Source organism: Anthonomus grandis, chromosome 3, assembly GCF_022605725.1.
Source record: "Anthonomus grandis grandis chromosome 3, icAntGran1.3, whole genome shotgun sequence".
Lineage (NCBI taxonomy): Eukaryota > Metazoa > Arthropoda > Insecta > Coleoptera > Curculionidae > Anthonomus > Anthonomus grandis.
In genome coordinates, this window is record NC_065548.1 from 13,259,514 (window position 1) to 13,282,181 (window position 22,668).

At 27.7% G+C, this 22,668-nt stretch overlaps 1 protein-coding gene across 4 annotated transcripts in view; it reads right to left on the bottom strand.

Moving 5' to 3' along the window:
* The window catches only part of LOC126734538 (uncharacterized), a 303,120-nt gene that overhangs the window by 144,801 nt on the left and 135,651 nt on the right, over positions 1-22,668 (bottom strand). For all 4 annotated transcript variants that reach the window (XM_050438219.1, XM_050438218.1, XM_050438217.1 and 1 more), the window contains one exon: positions 21,195-21,257. In XM_050438219.1, the coding sequence (XP_050294176.1) occupies positions 21,195-21,257 (63 nt within the window). The remainder of the gene's footprint in view (positions 1-21,194; positions 21,258-22,668) is intronic.

Here is a 22,668-nt window from a genome sequence, read left to right on the forward strand (position 1 = left end):
ACTTTTGGATTCTGTATAAAAAGACATAAGAAATATCAAAATTTCCTTATTTATCTTAAAATTTTCTTACTTAGTTTTGCCATCAATAAACGATGAGTATTACCTTAATAAAATAACCATGTCTACAAATGGTTAAATATTAATGTTTTGCCATTGCATTTTGAATCATCTTAAAATAATATTTTCCTATATTGGTTTAAAAAAATTACTACAATTTCTATTTGTTACATACAAAAATCCCAAAATAGACCAGTGTTTGTCTAGATATTTTCTATAGACTATGCAATAATAATAATTAGTCACGCGTAATCAACACACCATCAAACAAAAACTAAATATAAGATTCATGAAAAGCGTTAAATGCGCCTTTAAAATTGTTTGCCAAATATCAAGAAATGTTCGTTGCCACGGCCGTCTACAAATTTGGCTAGACCGCTGGCGTATTATTCCAAAATATGCATCAGATTTGGAAAATGACAGGATTCTGGCATCATATTAGAGAGAAATTTTCCAGTGATGTTTGTTATTTGACAAACGGGTCGGGTGCTGCTTGATATATTGTTTTGTTGTTTTGATTCGGTTAGATACATCTGATATATTTAAATTTCCCAGTTATTTAATGACCGCCCCAATTTTTATCTTGTTGATCTAATGCTTTGTTGAGTTCTACTGGATTAAAATATTGAAACTTGGCAAACCTAACTGGAATGGATTACAATGTATGGTTTTAAATGTTGCAGATATCAAGTTTTGCTGCTCAAAATTTAATATTAGTTTTAGATAGTACTGCAGTCAGTGAATTAACTATATTATAACCAGTATCATTTAATATAATAGTTTAAGGTCGTGTCAAAGAAATTCAGTATTAAACAAATAATTTCAAATAAAAAATAGGAACAGCTTCATAGAAAATTTGGATTTTCTCAATTTAGACAAACAAAATCAGAATATTTTTTAAAGAATTTTTTTAAAAAAATGTTAAAAAAGTATCTATCAGGGACAGGGACAACAATTTCCATCCGCGCATCTGTCTGTCATCAATCCGCATTATTTTCGGAAATTTTTGGCAAATTATCCAACGGCTTGGACCTCGACACGGTGTCACATGATTTCTGCACCAATGTGTTCTTTCCTTGGAAAAAACAATGACGTATCGCCGACCACTTTACGTGGTGACGTTTGCCAGTTTTTCGGTTTTTATCTCCAGAGTTTTCGGCACCGAGTTTTGAATTTGGGAGAAGTACCATGTAACGGATTTAATTAGTTTAAAATATAAGTATTTTAGAATTAAACTTTGAATCAAACTCTAAGTCTAACTCTACTGTGATAAATAAATTTTGAGAATTCACCTAAAATGATCTTGTCTACACGTGAGACAAGTTTCATTCTTGAGTGCTGAAATACCCATGCATTAACGAAAATTCATATGGAAGGGATATTTTATATCAATGTTTACTCTGGTTCAATGGAAGTATGGAACAGCTGTTCTTCTTTTTTTCCCTAATTGCCAAACCCAAGACATTCGCTAACCAGCCGTCTATATAAATTTGGATATTGTGCTAAAAGTGGTAAAACCATAAATATATACACTTTGTTCTTTTTTTATGTAAACCAAATTTTATGTTTCCTTTTGATAATTTTTCAAAAAATCTATTTTGTACGTTTTAATTAAACTTTAAAATTGGCTTTAGTTTTTTTATTCAGCCATAATTAAGCTTTAAGCTAGATTAATAATTAAATTATTTTAATCTTTAAAATCACAACTGATATTATACATACAGATAATATTATGAAACCAGACAAATATTTGACGGAATATAAAAGTAGATCGCTCACTGACGAATAATGAAATGTGTCCATTACTAACTGAATATTTCAGTTTAAACTCTCAACTTTTGATTGCAAAAATTATTTACGTATAAATAATAACTGATAGTACGGAATTTAGGGTTTAAGTTGGTAGGCCTAGAATTGGCAATACATCAGGCACAACTATGCAATTTTCGTAAAAAGTAGGAAGTTGTAGAAAGTAGATTGCTGACTGAGTAACAATGAAACCTATACATTAGTAACTGAACATTAAGGTTCAAATTCCTAACTTTTGGTTGCAAAAATTACTTCAGTGGGTATTTTTGGGGTTTAATTTAGTACGCCAAGAATTGGAAATACACCGCGCCCTTATGAAACCAGACCCTTTTTGACCTACTATAAAGATAGATTGCTGACTGACTAACAACGAAATCTGTCCATTAGTAACCGAATATTTAGGTTCAAATTCTCCAACTTTTGGTTCCTAAAATTAATTCAATGGGTATTTTTGGGGTTTAATTTAGTACGCCAAGAATTGGAAATACACCGCGCCCTTATGAAACCAGACCACTTTTGCCTTACTATAAAGATAGATCGCTGACTGACTAACAACGAAACCTGTCCATTAATAACCGAATATTTAGGTTTAAATTCTCCAACTTTTGGTTGCAAAAATTACTTCAATGGGTATTTTTGGGGTTTAATTTAGTACGCCAAGAATTGGAAATACACTGCGCCCTTATGAAACCAGACCGTTTTGAACTTACTATAAAGATAGATCGCTGACTAACTAACAACGAAAACTGTCCATTAGTAACCGAATATTTAGGTTCAAATTCTCCAACTTTTGGTTGCTAAAATTAATTCAATGGGTATTTTTGGGGTTTAATTTAGTACGCCAAGAATTGGAAATACACCGCGCTCTTATGAAATCAGACCGTTTTGACTTACTATACTATAAAGATAGATCGCTGACTGACTAACAACGAAATCTGTCCATTAGTAACCGAATATTTAGGTTCAAATTCTCCAACTTTTGGTTCCTAAAATTAATTCAATGGGTATTTTTGGGGTTTAATTTAGTACGCCAAGAATTGGAAATACACCGCGCCCTTATGAAACCAGACCACTTTTGACTTACTATAAAGATAGATCGCTGACTGACTAACAACGAAACCTGTCCATTAATAACCGAATATTTAGGTTTAAATTCTCCAACTTTTGGTTGCAAAAATTACTTCAATGGGTATTTTTGGGGTTTAATTTAGTACGCCAAGAATTGGAAATACACTACGCCCTTATGAAACCAGACCCTTTTTGACTTACTATAAAGATAGATCGCTGACTGACTAACAACGAAATCTGTCCATTAGTAGAATTGTAAATACCCACGCCCTTATGAAACCAGAGCGTTTTTGACTGATTATAAAAGGAGGTCGCTGACTGACTTCTAATGAAATCGGTCCATTAGCAACTGAATATTTAGGTTCAAATTCCCAACTTTTCGTTGCTAAAATTAATTTAGTAGGTATTTTCGGATTTTAATTGGTACCACTAAGATTGAAAATACAGCACGCCCTTGTAAAACCAGACCATTTTTTATTAGTTATGAAAGTTGATTTTTGCCTTACTAATAATAAAACCAGTCCGTTTTCTACCAAAAATTCAGATTTTAATTTTGTAAAATGTGCAAATAAAAATATTTATTTGGTTTGTTAGGTGTCTCCAGAATTGCAAACACTAGATCAAAATAATAAAATCAGGACTGTATGAAACGATATCGTTTTTGATCGGTTCTGAAAGTAGATCGTTGATTGACTAATAACTAAATTATTCCATTAATTTTTTGTCTTAAGTTTCGTATTACAGGCAATATGAACCAAAAACCAGTAAATTTACAAAATTATCTTTTTTGGAGTAAGGAAAAAGCTACTTGGGGCTTTAGGACCAAGAAAGAGAAAAGGTTTTAAAAAAGTTTAAATATATATTTCTTGATTTAGGTGATAGTACGTATTTTGAAAATATCCCATTAGCAAAGTAGCTACTTTCTTTTTATTAAACATATAAAATATATCTGTCAACTTTACTGTGTAAATTAGTAAATTGTCAATTGCGCAAGAAGCAGTACAAATTGCTGAGATATTGTGAAATATTGACACATTGATTTAAAAATTGACACATCAGAAATAGAAAACCCAAATGATTTGAATGACCATATTTTGCCAAATAGTAATTTTAATATTTTGCAATTGAATATTAGAAGTATAAATCAAAATTTTGATAATCTACAATGTCTGCTGGACCAATTTTCATTTAATTTTGATGTCATTGTTCTCTCAGAAACACATTATGTCTTTGATGAAACAGTTTATCGGATGAATGGATATAATATAATATATAATAGAGGCATTTTAAATAAATGTGATGGAATAATTATTTTTGTAAAAGAACACGTATCACAAAAACATAAATTTGAATTCATTGGTCAAGTAAAATCAATAGAATTGGAAATAACTACCCCTTTAACAAATATGCTTTTAATAACTTGTATATATAAATCTCCCAGTATAAATAAGAATCAATTTAATAATGATTTTGCCCACTATCTCGAACAGAGAAAGAATATAAAAAACCATGTAATTACTGGTGATATAAATATAGATTTGTTATCAATGAAAAGGGAAAGTGAGGAATATATAAATATAATAAATTCCTATCATTTTGTTTCGTATATAAATAAATTTACCAGACCGGAGTCAAAAACCTGTCTAGATCATTTTTTGGTTAAAATTTGTAATGAGGATATTTCAAAAATTCCTACGTCTTTTATTTTGAAATATGATCTTACAGATCATTTTCCAATTATTTTGAATTTAAGCTTAAAGGATGAGGATGCAAATAATAATAGTCATTTAGTGAAAACAAAGAAATATATTAACTATGAGGCATTAAGAAATGACTTAGAAATGGAAGACTGGCAATTGATATATGGTACAAGAGACACGGAAGTGGCAACAAGGATGTTTATGGATATTTTAGTTGGGAAAATTGAAAAACATACAGAATTAATTAAAATAAGTAACAGGAAAAACGGAAAATGTAAATGGATTACGAAAGGTTTACTAAGAAAAATAAATGAAAAAAATAGTTTATATCTACAGTGTAAAAGAGAACCAAATAATGAAGAACTAAAGGAAAGATATAAAACATTCAATAATGAGATAAAAAAACTTATTAAGGGAGCAAAAAGGGACTTTGTACAAAATACAATTAGAGACAACAAAAATAAAACTAAAGCCCTTTGGAACTGCGTTAATGCCATATGTAGTAATAAAAAAAAGAACAAGGGAAATATTAGTAAAATTAAGCTTACAAATGGTGAAATACTGGAAGACAAACAAAACATAGCAAACTAGTTTAATAAATATTTTAGTGAAATAGGGCAAACACTTGCAAATACTATAAAAATAACGAATACCTATGTTTATAAGTCTAACGAAAACCATCATATTCATCAATCGATGTTTTTAAGGGAAACGACGCCCACTGAGGTCATAGAGATCATTGACAGGTTAAAAAAAGGCAAATCGCCAGGTGTTGATGGCATTAAGGCCGAAACCCTAAAGGAAATAAAAATTGAAATAGCACATGTGCTAGCATATTTAATAAATATGTCCTTCAATACAGGTATCTTTCCCGAAATTTTAAAAATTGGTATGATCACACCTCTACACAAAACTGGCCTGGAAGAAGACCTTAACAACTACAGACCAATCTCTCTAATTTCCAGTATAGCTAAAATTTATGAAAAAATTTTTAAAAATCGGTTAGTGTCATTTCTAACAAAGAACTCCATTCTTTCAAACAAACAGTTTGGCTTTCGTGAAAAAATGTCAACCGAAGATGCAATTATACATTTAACAAATTATTTATATGAAAACTTAGATAAATCTAAACCATCACTCTGTATCTTTGTTGACCTCTCTAAAGCCTTCGATACTGTTAATCACAAAATCTTGTTAGATAAACTAAATTGTTACGGCATTAGAGGAATAGTTCATAAACTAGTTGAAAGTTATTTAAAAAATAGAAAACAACTTGTCAAGATCGATGAAGTACAAAGCTCCTTCGCAGACATAACCTGTGGGGTACCCCAAGGCACTGTACTTGGCCCATTATTATTTATATTATATGTAAATGACTTACTTAAGATTGATATTTTGGGGGAAATAGTAAGCTACGCTGATGACACTGCCATATGTTATTCAGGAAATTCATGGAATTCTTTAAAACAGAACGCTGAAGCTGATTTTAGAAAAATTTCCTCTTGGTTTCAATCAAACAGGCTGTCTTTAAACGCCTCTAAAACAAAGTATTTGACATTTACATCTTACACTAATAACTTGCCTCTGATGGGTCCTCTTAATATAAACTCCCATTTTGAGATACCAGAAGCAAATTCCATAAGGTATTTAGGTATAACATTAGACCGGCACTTAAAATGGGATATACATGCAGGTGAACTTACATACAAATTAAGAGGCTTGATATCTAAGTTTAAACGACTTAAGGATTTTATGGATATTAAACACTTAAAAACATTGTACTTTGCTCTGGTACAATCACATTTAAATTATGGACTCAGCGGATGGGGTGGATTAAGAAATTGCCATATGTCCTCCATTGAAGTTGTTCAAAAATGGATTTTAAAAATAATCTATGATAAAGACAAACTGTTTCCATCTGATCAGCTATACAATCTTGCTGGTATATTTGACTTAAAACAATTATATGTTCAAAAGTTACTTTTAAATCTTCATAAAAGGAAAATCACAGTTGAACATGTGAATCATTCATATGCTACTCGAGCTCAAAATCAAAGCGCTGTAGTTCCACGAAATGAAAAAACTATTGGTCAGCGATATTTTAGATTCTATATCTCTAAGATTTATAATTTGGTTCCGGGGCATATAAAAGATAAAATAAATCAAAAAAATTTTAAATTTTATGTGAAAGACTGGATACAGTGGACGGACAGAGAAACGTTTAATAATATATTAAATCATAATATGTAACATACTATGATATATAAATATGCTTTTCTTTTAAACATAATCTTTAGCAAATCCATGTAAAATTGAAAAGAAAGCAAATAAAATCACACAAACCTGGACATGACATACTACCTCGATATAGACCTTAAAAATTACCGAATTGGACATACTCGATCTTGATCTATGTTTTGAACATTATATCGGAGTCATTAAATTTTAGATAAGATTAACTCTGTAAAACTTTTAAATTCATATTCACGTACAAGTAGTAATCTCGCTACTTCTGTGATCATTGTTTATTCACTATTCTCTTGATCGTTATTATAGACATTTTGTAATATTGTTAATTATTATTTTGAATAAACTATTATTATTATTATTATTATTATTGCACAGACTACAGCTATTCTTCGGTTAATTAAGTTCAGCATTATTCGCAATAATAAAAAGTCCGTTAACTTGTACAAACCCAATAAGTTATCATCACGCTGTCCAGTTTCATAGTTAGCATGCAAAACTTGTCCGATTCGGCTTGATCTCCATATAAATGCATCATGTGTACTTCCTGATCATTGAGATACCTTATTTAAATTTTTATATCTGCATCGGATATCCAAAAATAATATTTTAGATTGTTTATTTTCTGTTGATTGGTTTTTGCATGATTTACTAATTAACAATTTAAACTGTGATATTGTTTTTTATTGACATAAATGTGCTCATTTTCATTTAGATTATTATTTTCATATAAATATCTTTGATACTACTAATATATATTATGTTATAATTCTAATTATTACCTTGGCTATGGAACAGATTTTAGTTTTTAAACTACTATCAATATTTAGTTTTAATTTTAGATTTCCATGGTAAAAAGTATATGAAAAAAAATCTGACTAATTTAACTGCCATTTCTTTAAATAGGCTTAAACAATTAACTTAGCAATTAAGTTGGGTAAAAATTTAATTTTAAAACTGAATTTTACTTTAAAAATAACAGGAAAAAATCATCAAATATAATTTTTAAACATCGGTAACAAAAGGCATTTAGAATTAAAGTATTGGAGCCTTAAACGTGGAGAGCAAAAAACTAATTTAATTTTATTAACATTTGTTAAAATTAGATTATTAATTAATTTAGCGTTCAAATTAGAACCGTAAATACAACAATTTAACTTATAATTAACATTAAATGTAGTTTTTAGGTTTTCATGAAAATGGATCACTCAGATTTTTTGAGTTGTTTGAGTTACGTGGGTGAAGGCTGTCATGAATTAATTTTTAAATTTCTCTTCGAATTCAAAAACAAAAAAAATCAAGACAAAGTACTAATTAACTGATTTTGGCAGTTGGTGTTTCGATTATTTTAAGGTTAAATATGTGGGTGTTCGAAATTTAAATCAGGACATTCAAATAATTTTTCCATTTTTTTTCGTAATATTCCCTCGACTTTTAAATGCCAGCAGACGGGTTTTGAAAAAATAAATAAAAATGTAAAGTTAGTCTGCATCCGTAAATATAAATATTTTTTAGTTTTTTTTGACTTCGACATTTTTTGGGACATAATGAATTTAATATTATTATTAAAAAGTGATCTTTCTTGATCACTTTCCACGCAGTTTTTTTGATTAGAATAATTATTTAAATAAAAAACAAAAAATATTACTAAGGCTTAAAACAAATTAATTACTTCATTGTCGATTGCACATTATCAACAAAAAAATTCTAAAAATCCCCTAAAGTCGAAAGTTTATTGCATTCGATCGTTGATAAAATAACCATTTTCATTTGACTTCACCAACTCTAAATCAAAATTTCATCAAAAACATTTTGGATTGCTTACATTGTACCAATCCCATTTTGTCAAAATATTAGAGATCATCGTCGTGTTATTTTTATACCGGACCAACTTTTTTTCCATTGCCGATTTATTTAAAAGCAAATAATTACGAAATTTAAACGGCGATGACGTCTTTTAGTCCTGCATATGCGGTGAGTCAGACGAAAATTGAAATTTAAGATGAAAGTGGTTTTCTAAAAAACAATTAATTATGATTCGATTTTCGCGATAATAATAAGGTTGCATATACGAGTTATGTTTGAAACAAGTAAAAACTCAAATTAAACTAGCTTTGGTTTTGTTATTGAACTATTTATTTAAAAAAAACACTTAATGCTAATATTCAATAATGTATTTTTAAACGAGACTTATAATTAGAAACAAAAGTAATTTTAAAATAAAACATACGTTCGAAAGAGGTCTGGAAATAAGTGTTTACATTTTTATAGTATTTATAAATAATAAGGAACAATAACTTTTAAAAGTGGTAAGACAGATAAGAACTGGAATTTAATTACATTTGTTGTGATTACATTTAAAGAACTTTGTTATTTTATTAGAAATCTAATTATATTGGAAAATCTAATAATGTGATTAAGGTTTCATGGCCTTGAGTCGGTTAGAGAAAAATGGTTGAATATAAAAAAACCAATTTTAAATTAAGCTTAATTTTTATTTAAAATAAAATTTAATTTAAAAGTGGTTTTTCAATATTTAACAAAAAAATTAATTTAATTTATACGGTAGTGAGAATTTAAAGTCAAGGTATTATCAAGTCTGGTGAGTCGTAAAAAAAATAAAAAGAGGAATTTAACTTATTTAAATTTAATAATGTTGGTTACAATTGACTTAAAACATTAAGCGAAATTAACTGGATAGCTGACTTTAATATTCAAGTTTAATCTTAATATGGCTTAAAACTCAAGGATTTAAATCAATTTTCATAGAAATAAACTAGAATAATACTAATTAAGTTGAATAAAGATTGATTAAAACTAACGCGAAATTTTTATGTTGCTATATAACTCAAGTTTAATTTTAAAATTTAATAATCGTTTAAATACAGAGTATTACAGCTTTGCAAGTAATAAGACAGCCAAAAACCAAAATTTAATAAATTAATTTGTAATAACCTAAAATTTAACTTATTATTTTTAGGGAATTTAATTAAATACAATATTAATTTTAAAATTAAGATATAAGTTAAAAATAGGTCTGGAAAATTAAACAACATGGTTAAATTTTTATAATAATATTAAATAAACAAGGACAAGTCAGTTTTAAATATGGTAAGATATATAAATGGAATTTAATTACATTAAAGGTGGTTAAATTTATTTAATTTTCTTATTTAATTAGATTGATAATTAAAAAAAATTTATTAAAGTGAGTTTGAAATATTCAAAAATGATGTTACATTTTTATAGTGTTTAGTCAAGGAATGTCTAAAAAGTAACTAGTTCAATTGTAGTAACGTTGGTTAAAGAAAAATTATTTCAAATTCAAAACAACAAATTTCAAATTAAATTTTTTATTTGATTTTACAGAATGAGGTTTTAAAGTCAAGATATTACTAAGAAGTGCGAGTCGTAGAAGAAATAAAAAGCTTTCGATTTAACTAATTTAAATGGAATTATGTTGGTTATAATTTGCTTGAAAAATTAACTTGTATATATTAACTATATTATTAATTTTAATAATTTAAGTTTAATCTTAATATCGCTTAAAACGCTTATTAAAATAATTTTCGCTTATTTAAAATTAAAAGCAAAGGGGTTAAATTAATTTTCAAAGAAATTACATAAACTAGAATAAATCTAATTAAGTTTTTATTAGTACAATTTTTTATTCTGCTATTAAATTAAAGCAATTAGTACAAATTTAATTTTAAAATTACCTAATCATTTAAATACAGGGTATTTAAGTTTTTTAAGAAGTAAGACATTTAGAAAATAATTTCTCTAATAAATAAGGTCATTTAATATAACAAATTTAACATTACAATTTTAATTTAATTAAAAAGTGATTTGCAAATATTATAATAAAATTTGGTTCTGTGAGTATTAGGAAAGAAGAATTCAAATTTAATTTTAATATGGCTTAAAACTTAAGGGATTAAATTAAGTTACATAAACATGTATTAAAACTGACTTTAGAAAACTTGTTTTGCCATTAAATTAATCCAATGAATACAAGTTTAATTGTGAAATTAAATAATTTACCAAATTTATATTTAAAATAACGTGGCTTATTTTAAGTAATGTATTTTTTAAGTAGGCTATTAATTAACAATGTTATTTTAAAATTAAAGTATAAGTTAAAAATATGTAAAATCTGGAAAACTTAACAAAGTGGTTATGAAGAAAAGGTAAAATTTAACTATGTAATTTAATTATAATAATATTGGTTACAATTAACTTGAAAAATTATTTTCGATAGTAACTATATTACTTATTTTAAAATTCAAATTTAATTTTAATACGGCTTAAAATCTAAAGGCTTAAATTAAGTTGCATAAACATGTATTAAACTGATTTTAGAAAACTTGTTTTGCCATTAAATTAATTCAATTATTACACAAGTTTAATTTTAAAATTAAATAATTTAACAAAAATCTTTATAATAACGTGATTAACGTAATAACGTTAATTAACAATATTATTGTAAAACTAAAATATCTATTATAAAAATAAATTTGAAAAGTTCAACATATTATACGTCATTAAATTTTTATAATAATAATAATAACTAATCGAGGAACAGTTAGTTTTAAAATTAGTGTAACGAATAAAAACTGGAATTACTTTACCTTAACCTTAAACTAATTTAATTACATTAACTGTAGTTTAATTTAAATAATTTTGTTATTTAATTAGAATGTTGATTAAAAAAAATTAATTTTAAAATTGTGGTTAAATTTTCTTAGTATCGAGTCAAGGAATACCTAAAATGTAACTAATTTACTTATAATAACATTGAATAAGGAAAATATATTTCTCTATTAAAGTAGGCCAATTATAACGAATTTAACATTAAATTTTTAATTACATTTAAAAGTAGTCTGGAAATATTCCATAAAAAAATTATTTAATTTTCATGATAATGAATTTAACTTATTTAAATAAAATAATGTTGGTTACAATTGACCTAAAAAAGAATGAAACATTTGAAATAAGGCACTTGATTAATTAATTTTTGCATAATTCTTCTTAATTAACATCGGTTAATACTGCGTAATAGCGTAGCCGTATTGTTAATCAAGCCACGTTATTATAAATAAATTTGTTAAATTATATAATTTTAAAATTAAACTGGTAATAATTGAATTAATTTAGTAGCAAAACAAGTTTTCTAAAGTCAGTTTTAATACATGTTTATGCAACTTAATTTAAGCCTTTAGATTTTAAGCCGTATTAAAATTAAATTTGAATTTTAAAATGAGTAATATAGTTACTATCGAAAATAATTTTTCAAGTTAATTGTAACCACTATTATTATAATTAAATTACATAGTTAAATTTTACCTTTTCTTCATAACCACTTTATTAAGTTTTCCAGATTTTCCATATTTTTAACTTATATTGTAATTTTAAAATTACCATTATATTTAATAAAAAGCCTAGCTTAAAAATAATAAGTTCAATTTCAGACTTATTTTTAATTGATATTTTAATTTTAAAATAATATTGTTAATCAATAGCCTATTTAAAAAAATACATTACTTAAAATAAGCCACGTTATTTTAAATATAAATTTGGTAAATTATTTAATTTTACAATTAAACTTGTATTCATTGGATTAATTTAATTGCAAAACAAGTTTTCTAAGGTCAGTTTTAATACATGTTTATGTAGCTTAATTTAATCCCGTAAGTTTTAAGCCGTTTTAAAATTAAATTTGAATTTTTTTAATGATAATTTTGAGTTATAGATATAGCTGCTATCGAAAATAATTTTTCAAGTTAATTGTAACCAAAAATTAAGGAAATTTTTATAAATCCGTTTTAATTAAATAACAAAATTATCTCAATTTAACCACAGTTAATTTAATTAAAATTTAGTTTATATCTATCTCAGCGCTTTTAAAACTTACTATTTTTAATTATTTATAAATACTGTATTAATTTGTTCACGTTATTTAATTTCTCAGGCCTAGTTTTAATTGGTATTTTAATTTTAAAACAATATTGTTTATAATTACTAGCTCAGTTTAGAAATACATTTAATCCACTTTAACCCAAATTAATTTGTTAAATTTTAATTTCTAAATGTCTTACTTCTTGAAAACTTAAATACTCTGTGTTTAAATGATTAGGTAATTTTAAAATTAAATTTGTATTAGCATCGGTTAATACTGTCTTAAAAACTAAATTTATTGATAACTTTAAGTTAATTTAAACCTAATTTTAAAACTTGAATTTATTTTATAAGTGATTGCAAGTTTTAAAATTCAGTAGGCAACACATGCAGGCTTAACAATTTAATTCTGCTAATAAATTAAGATAAATTTAAATTAAATTTGTAAAAATTACATTAATGTTAAAAGTACATAAGAAGATTTCATTATATTATTCACAGTTTACAGAAATAAGCTGATGGCAAAAATACTGCAACTAAAATGTGACTAATTTAATTACATAAACATTAAGATTAGAACCGGTTAGACTTTTAATATTAAATTAATTTAAGTAATCGAATAACTCGAATGTAAGTAATTTAACTGTTTTAACATTGATTGAAGTTAAATTAAATATAAAAATAAATTTTTACAGAAGATGTAACATTGCACAATATTTAATTACAATGAACTAGACACGCTTAAGGTTACCACTACCCAGATTAATATAGGTTTGTATGCAATAAGGTTACTAGGTAATAACCGCGTGCTAGTTAAAAAGTTAACTTACCCGTACATATATACAAATGAAGTAGGTAAAGCTAATATTGCAAAATTGGTGTTTTTTTTTACTGTGCATATCGGTAATAAATGAAATGAAAGGCGAAATCGATACGAGGTTAAGAGAAGCAAAATTGTTGTTTTATTGCCGACAAGGCGATAGGTAAACGTAATATTGGCGCTTTCGTTGCATACTGCATCTGGTTGTTGCTATGGCAACAGGCCTATAAAGGACTTTGGAAGAAACTTTAAAATTAAAAAACAAAATGCAGAACTTTTGGATTATTCCATGATGGAATTTTAGGTTAACAGTTAAATTAAGTAGCACTTTCAAAGATCAATTTCAATTTGAAAAGTTCTTTGGATTTTCGCTGCTTTTGTAATAAATCTGAATAAGATCATTATAAAAAAAATACAATATAATAACAAATTCTAAAAAGTTTCGAAAAAGGAAAATTCGTTTTTTCCTATCTCTATAAATTAATTAAAAAATCAGGATTTGATTGAAATCTAAAAATGTAAAAATATACAGAGTATTCAAATAAACAAGCTGATTCTAAAGGGCCACATTTTGCTAATTGTTATAATTAATTTTTTTTCACGTGATTTTTTAAGAAATACAAAACACTTTTGTACCCGAAGTATATAAAAACTTTTAATCGACTTTTGCGCATTTTTATGCTTATCAGGTTGAGAAAAAAGGAAAAGAGTAATTTTCTTTGTAAAAAATATTTTTTTTTAAATTATTATTGAAATTTCAAACAATATAAAAAAAATTTTTATTTGAAGCAGAAATATACTAAAACAAATAAAACTCATTATCATAAGCTAAGCTTGTTATCATGTTGATATAAATTATTATGCCAAATTTAGCTGAAACCGAAATAATGGATGTGGACATTCAACTAAAATAATCAATTAAACCCCACTTTAATACTTTTTGGCAAAGTACACGTCGTCACATCCAAAGTCGATGATACCAAGTGAATTTATTTTTAAAAGTCTATTTATTTTATTTTTAAACAAATACCTAAATTTTGACGTAACTAGGTTAATATTAGTTTCATAGAACTCCAGTAGGTAATAAATTGCGTCAAAAATCATGTCATGCTTTGAAATTTGATGTAATTTCTTGTTTTTTTTCTCAGCATAGGAACATTAAAAAATCGTTTTTGGCACTCAAATAAGTTCTTGATAAGATCCAAAAGCCAAAACGTCGTATCTGAAATTTTTTTTTTTTTTAATTAATAAAACGAGTGCATTAAAAAAGCCTTTTTCGTGTTGTATTTTTTATTAATTTTCCTTTAAATTTTTTTTACAAATATATTAAAGGAATAACTTTTCGTAATTTTTGCATAAATTTTTAAAAATAAGGGCGTTTATACATGGGCTAATTTTACTTGATAACGTTGATAACGATTTTAATGTTGGAGTTATTAATTTTTTAATATCGCTCTGTAAAACGAGCGACATCCTCAAAAACGAAATTAAAAACACATAAAAAATTAATTAGCTATAATGAATTGTTAATACTAGAATTTCATGCTCAGTCAACGAACTAATTTTACATTCATTTGACCTAAAAAATTATTAATGACAATTCTTTTTGCACCAGATTTTATATTTTAAATGTAATAAAAAGTTATACAAGGAATTGAAATTCAAACAGTAAATGCGATCAACTTAAGATGGTGAAAATGTTGCGAAATATGGCGCATAATGATATTTTCTCATTAATATTAAATATTTTTTCATTAATTAATTAGACTGGAATAAGCTACGTAGTGTCGCCTAATATAAAAATCAACAAATCTATTTTTAAATGTATTTTATTTATAAACAATTTAGCCGAAAAGCATTACGATATGCAACGTAATTAAATTATTTTTGGATATATTTATGTACGACTATTATGTGTGAAAGTTTATTAGGTAAATATATAAGCATAATGCACATGACGACATACATAATTGATTAAGTAATGAAGGTTATTAATTAAATCATTAATTTACAATTCTATTGTTAATTTAAAAATCGGCTTGTAAAATCGATTGTTGCACCACATATTTAACAAACTTTAGTACAACTTCGTGGACGTAAAGAGTTATTTTTACCCATATAGATTAAACCCGATAATAAGTTATTTTTAAGACCACCATATTCCAAAATGCAAATGAGTTTTGAGCGAATTTACTACGCAATAACTTTAGAAAAAAAAGTATATGGATAATGTCCAGTTTTTTGATGACATGTTTTGAACGTCGGAATTTTGAAATTGGCGGCGCTTAAAATGAATTTGTTTTGACGTAGGTACTTCCATATTATTTTGCTCATAGAGTAATTAATAATACAGTTAAAATAATGTCGTTTATTGTAAACATGGCGTAGTCAAAGCAACATGTCATCTGTCACTTGTTAAGCCTTTTATATTGTCTAAGATGGCGGTCAACCGTGATTTTGACACTTAAATCCAAAAGCAAATGTTTTCTAAGAAAATTCATTAAAAGCTTGCAATAAAAAAAAACCCTAATTATTGTTGTTTTTTTTGCTTCAAATGAATAACTGCAAGTAAATAGCAAAATAAAAAATATAATACTATTACTGGGATCTAGCAAATAATGTAATACGCCACCTATCGGTAAGAAGTACTACACAAAAAAGAAATTTAATTTAGAACTTTATATCGTGGAGCGCCATCAATCCTTAAGAACCGTAAGCATAAAAGCTACTCGAGGGTCAAAACGCAGGACCTCGTAACTAACATTTTTGGCTAAATTAAATTAGTTATGCGTACTATACCATTATGCGTAGAATAGATGGTGGCATCTGTTGACCAAGTTAGATATTAATCAGTTTTTAATTTTAGTGGCAAATCGCAAAAATCATAACCTCGTATTTACATTCGCGTCAGTTTTGAAAGCATTACCTCGTATTTGTCAGTTAACCCTTGTTAGCGACCGTTACTGTTGTTCGTGGAAGTGCTTTGTGTTTTTGGCCGGTAAGATGTTTAAAATAGCTAAAATTTTATATCACTTTAAAAATAGTTCTTTTAAAGTTGTTGTTAGTAGTTTGTGTTTAATTTATTTTATAATAAATATAATTTTTCTTTACCTAAACCACATTTTTTTTCCAGGTAACACTTACGAGGTCCTGCGTTTTTTTAAATTTAAATTGTATTACCGCTTACGAGTTGCTGTTTAAGACTACTAATACAATTATAATGTCTAGCCGAGCAAGAAAAATGGTGGCAATGGCTAAAAATCTAAACTCAAATAAATTAAATACAGTAACTAAATGTCTAGGACAAGAAAATGACCTGAACTTGTCAAATATAAGTGATTTTAACAATGAGTCTTTACTCGAGCTTGAGTTGGACCAAATTCTAAGCCCTGAGGATATTTTTGAACTAATCAATAATGCGACGGTCGTATTCGAAAGCTAGGAATTCTCAGCACCTCTCCCGATCAAATGGCAAATATGGAAATCAAAGAAGCTACGATATCAGATCCCATCCTTAAACTCTATATGGAAGCCAGTTTGGGTGAAAGCGTTACAAATTCATTTACGGATGACGTACCCGAAGAAAACACATTGTCTGATCGTGATTACGACGCCACTATGGAGCCCGATGACCCCGACTCATCTGACGAAAGTATGGTCGAAGACAAGTCAAATGAAGGACCGCAAGGGCAACTTTCAGAAGAGGATAGCGATTTAGAAGAACAACCTGTAGGTGAACATGAAAATAGAAAGCGAAAAGGGCTATTAATAAAAAACTAAGGCTGATAGGCAGAAGCTACATGGGATTCACAAAGCCCAAAAATCAAAAAAATACGTTTCAAAACAAAAATCGCCAGGAAAAGAAGATAAAAGAAAGGTGTAAGTGCTTAAACAAAGAAAAAGTGAAGGATGCTACAAAAAAATGTTTTCTTATTTCAAACGAGGATCGAGAAAAGTTATTCAAGAAGTTCTGGGAAGATATGACTTGGGAGCAGCGAAAAGTGTTTGTTGGAAATACTGTCAAAGTATACGATAAAAAGAGGCCGTCGAAACAAATCGATTCATCTCGTAGATCCCAAACACTAAATTATTCTTTTATTATCGGTAATCAATCCATTACTGTTTGTAATAAAATGTACTTAAATACCCTTAATCTCGGAGAATGGTCCGTACGATCCTGGGCGATGAATTCTGAAAATGGCATGGCTAGTAGCAACCAAACCGATATAAGCAGGAGAGAAAAACGACAAGCTATCTTTAAAAGCTTCCTTCACATTACTGTCGAAAAGATACCAACAGAATGTACTTGGAACAGTCTTTTAGTCATGGTCCGATTTATACCGTGTCTACATGGGGCAATTCCCAGAAAAGGGGCAAAATCCAATGTCAATTATTACAATGACTAAACTTGCCGACGAAATGAAAATCTCAATATTCCGACCTAGAAAGGACCAATGTGATTAATTTCTGTTTTAAGTATAAGAACGAAAATATAGAAGCGGAAGAATATAAGGAACACATTGAGAAAAAAAAATCAGCAAGACGTGAAAAGGAAATAGATAAGGAGAAGGCGATAAATGGTAAGTTTCACATGATTACCATGGATGTGCAAGCTGTGAAGCTATCTCCGCAAATACCAGCTAGCACGTTGTACTATAAACAGAAATTGTGTTGCTATAAAGAAACTATTGCCGATGGGCAAACATCTGTTTATGCTTCGTTTTTAGTAGACTACTTACAAGAACAACTTTTAACCCAAGAGGCCAAAAGACATATCATTATTTATTATTTATTCTGATGACTGTACGGCGCAAAATAGGAATAGTGTGCTCGCTAATGCTCTTCTTTATTTATCAGAGAAGCATGATGTTTTAATTACGCCAGAGTTTTTGGGTCACACTTAGATGGAGTGTGACTCTGTCCATAGTGCTATTGAAACCTGCTTAAAAAACAAAGAAATCTATTTACCAAGTGATTATTTAAAAATCACTAAGCAAGCACGTATTAAAAATCCCTATTTGGTAAAGAATATGGGCTACGAGTTTTTCAAAATCTACGGCCATAAAGATTTCTTAAAGTATGCCTCGACTCGGCCTTCAGGAATAAATAATGATAGGGCTATTGTGACAAATATTAGAGCGGCAAATTTCATTCAAGTTAAAATTTTCTGACGAAGACTTTCACCCCCTTCCCTTAAGACCAAAAAATGTTGACTTTAACAATGTAATATTTCCGCATATTAAGGAGAATCCTGTCCATATTCTGGAAGTTCTTTAGGGCACAAGAAAGGGTCAAAAAAAGTCTTAATTATCGAGAAAATTCCTATTTATTGGCTACCAGTTTCGTGACTTCCACATGTCACATCATCAGGCCAAGGACTAAAGTAAAAAGAAGATATCTTCTTGGAAGTCACGAAACTGGTAGCCAATAAATAAAAATTTTCTGGATAATTAAGACTTTTTTTGATCCCTTCTTGTGCCCTAATATTTCCGCCTCTTTACCAATCGCCTCTTCCAATTACGAAAAAAAGTATGATAATTTACAGAGCATTAAGGCTATAATTTCTAAAGATTCTTGGAGATTTTATGAACAGTTGCCTTACAAGTAAAAAAATTTTGCCAAGAAAAGTTTTGTCAGCTTTTATTTTTCATTTTTTTAATTTAATTTTATTTGTATTAGGTTGCTACATAAAAAATACTTTTATAAAAAGATGTTGTTTTTAAATTTAGAAAAAGACCAGATCACAAACTTTGAAGTACCTGATAATGTGATGATATTATTAGAATGTTAATAGGTATTTATTTATTTAGCAAGTTTTAACTGTACAGAAGGTACGTGGATTCTAAAAAACTTTTACATCTAAAAACAAATATTTTCTGAAAAAATCTATTAACAGAAAAAAAGGACAATTTCATTTTTTTCAATTTGTTATATTTTTCACATTAAATGAGTAACAGGAAGTAATATCAAATTAAAAAATAATAATGTTATTCTAGGATTACTAAAAGATGGTAAATATTGTAATAGCGCCACCTATCCTTAAGTACTGTAAGCATAAGAGCTACACCTAAACACTATCCCATCTACCATTTTTTAAAATTTTAATATAAAGAAGGTACGCGGATTCTGAAAAACTTTTGAATCTAAAAACAAATATTTTCTAAGAAAATCTATTAAACGCCTGCAATAATAAACCTATTAAGTAAGTAAATTAATTAAAAAATAAATATATTTTTCTAGCATTACTATGAGAGATAGTAAATATTGTAATAGCGCCACCTATCTTTAATGCTCTATGTATGCCATGGGGGCGCCATCTATCTTTTAGTACTGTAATTAATTAATGAGACTCATACTTGAAAATGGCAACGGCGCCGGAGTGTTAGTGTTTCAAGCTACTGCAAGTAGGTGGCGCGATGTATAATATTAGTTTATAAAATAAAGAGAATGTAATTAAAATTTCACAAGTTATTTTTTAAAGGTACAGACAAGCATGATTGTTAATTAAAATTACAAATTTAATTGATTTCATTAACTCCCCAGTAAGTTGAAAATGAACTAATTACAATGCTGCCATCTATCTTTAAGTACTGACATTGTATTACACAGGGTGATTTTAAAGAAATGGCACAGATAAATGTTGTAATAATTACTTAGTCTTAGGGCATTTTTTAAAAATAAATCATAAAATTACTATCTCTCCCCTCTTTAAATTGTTTAAGACGCTTTCCCCGTGTTTTTAAAATTATAACTATTTTAAATTGACGGAAAACGAAATAAATCAAAGGAAGTTTTGCTGTAAATTATTTAAAAGGTACGATCTAAATTACATAGAAATAATTAAAAAAAAAAACAATGTTTTTTGTTCAAGATTCCTTGAAAAACAATTAATTAGGATGTTAATTTTAAAACTGTATCACAAGTAACGACCCCTATCCTTGATAACTCCAATGAAATTGAACAACGACTACAGCTCCATCTAGAGTACACATGTATAACTAAAAGTCAACCGTTACACTTTAAGACTACTTTCGCTAGATGGCGATAGTTTCGCCTTTATTTAGAGTTCACCAGATGGAAAAGGCGGCCGAACCAGCTTATGAAATAATCCATGTGAGAAATCTTACCCCAATTGTTTATATGTTTGAAAATCATATAATACTCCATAATTTTATTATAAAATTATTAATTACGCTAATATAGTAAGGGTGGCGCCATCTGTGTTGAGCCCGTAAGTATTGCATCGTTCATATTAAATAAAATGATTGCATACCGCTTTGCCATCTAGGTTAACTAGCTGAGAAGTGACACGTTAACTTGACTTACACTAGATGGCGCGAGCAGTAACGTTGAAAATGGTGAATGCGCCGGATGATGTACTTTTGATCCCTACTAATAGGTGGCGCCACATATATTATAACTTCATTTCTTAAAAATATTAGTATACATGGTGTTTTATGTATGTTATGAGTATTTTCTAACGAACAACGAGTATAGGTATTTATTTTAGTATCATTTAAATTCATATTTATTAAATTAAGTGCATCATTCAATTTTAATATATAAAATTTCGTTTTTAGGTTTCAGACCCTTACCTGTATCATTTGGAGCCCCCTGTATGCCCTCCTCACTGTAGCTGTCTCCCTCGTTGGACATTGCTGTAACAAAATAAAGATTATTAGTTTTTTTGCTTTTTAAATAAAATTTTAGAACATAATTACGTTTGATTAAAAAGGTATTTTTATTTTCATATTTTTTGGACGCTATTTGAGAACAATTATTAAGAGAAAGAGAGTTTTGTAATACCTCATTTTATAGGTCTGAATGACCCTACTTTATAAGCCTATTTTTCCCCAAGTTTTTAAATATCATATAAAAGCTAAAAATGTAAAATATATTCTCATATTCTGGGGTTAGAAGGTTACTCATTAACACCTTTAAATTAAGATAGTAACTTTTTGGCGCCCACCCTTTTTTTTAAGATGTCGTCCAGGAGTATTTCGTTCAAATTAAATTAAACAATAATAAAAAGAACTATAAACGAAGAGAAACATATGAGGTTCTAAAAATCCTTCGAATTTTGTAACAATTACTATTCCACCTCGCGAAATAGACCAATTAACATTGACCGTTTCCGCATTGACAATTTATATCCAAAACAATACTTAATCGGCTACTAACTTTTAACTATTATGGCAATGTTGAAAGACCAGGGCTACTCAAAAAGTCACCGGGTCAAGTTTGTCTTTGAAATTCTACATTTTTTCTTACTGCTATATATGAGGCAATAATCTCTTTTTTCTGCATACAATTAAGTGATTTAACGGACGAAATTTATTTATGTTAAGTTGCAAATTGAGGCAACCTTATTCAAAATTTATTTATTTACTTATTTTCTAACACATTTGGAGGGCCAAAGGAAAATTTGAGGGAGGGGAAATATTATGCATTTGCTATCTCAGTTGATTAATGCAAGGTCGCATACGTTTAGTCATAAATTAAATTTTATTTTTTATGTCGAGTTAAAAAAACGCGAAAAAAATTCAAATATTACATTCGTCAAGGCAGTACCATGCTTGTTCTGCGGGTTTATGGATAACCACCGATCTACTAATAATCAACTTAAAATTTTGGTTGAACATACCTGATAAAATTCGCATATTTTTCTGCGGTTTTTGTTTCAGTAAACGTGGGGGAAAAATATCTCTGAATCACTGGCTAAACTAAGGGTGGGTTTTTAAAAATTTTCTTTTTATAGAGTTATTTTCAATTTTAGGATTATTTAAAAATATTTTGCGTTTCCCCTACTGATGGTAATAATGCAAAAATTAAGTGATATATTATTTTTGTAATATAACTAGTTTAATTTTTAGGATAATAGAATGTATTCACAAAAAAAAAGTATATTTCAGGCAAAAATCCCTGCATGCTTTTTGAGTTAATTTTTAATTTTATTTTAGTAATGTTTAGTTTCTTTATAGTCAAATTTTTAATTTATTCCAGGCATTTGAAAGAATTGTTCATGTTTTTATTATTTTTGTAATGTAATCTTATTTAAATTACACGAGA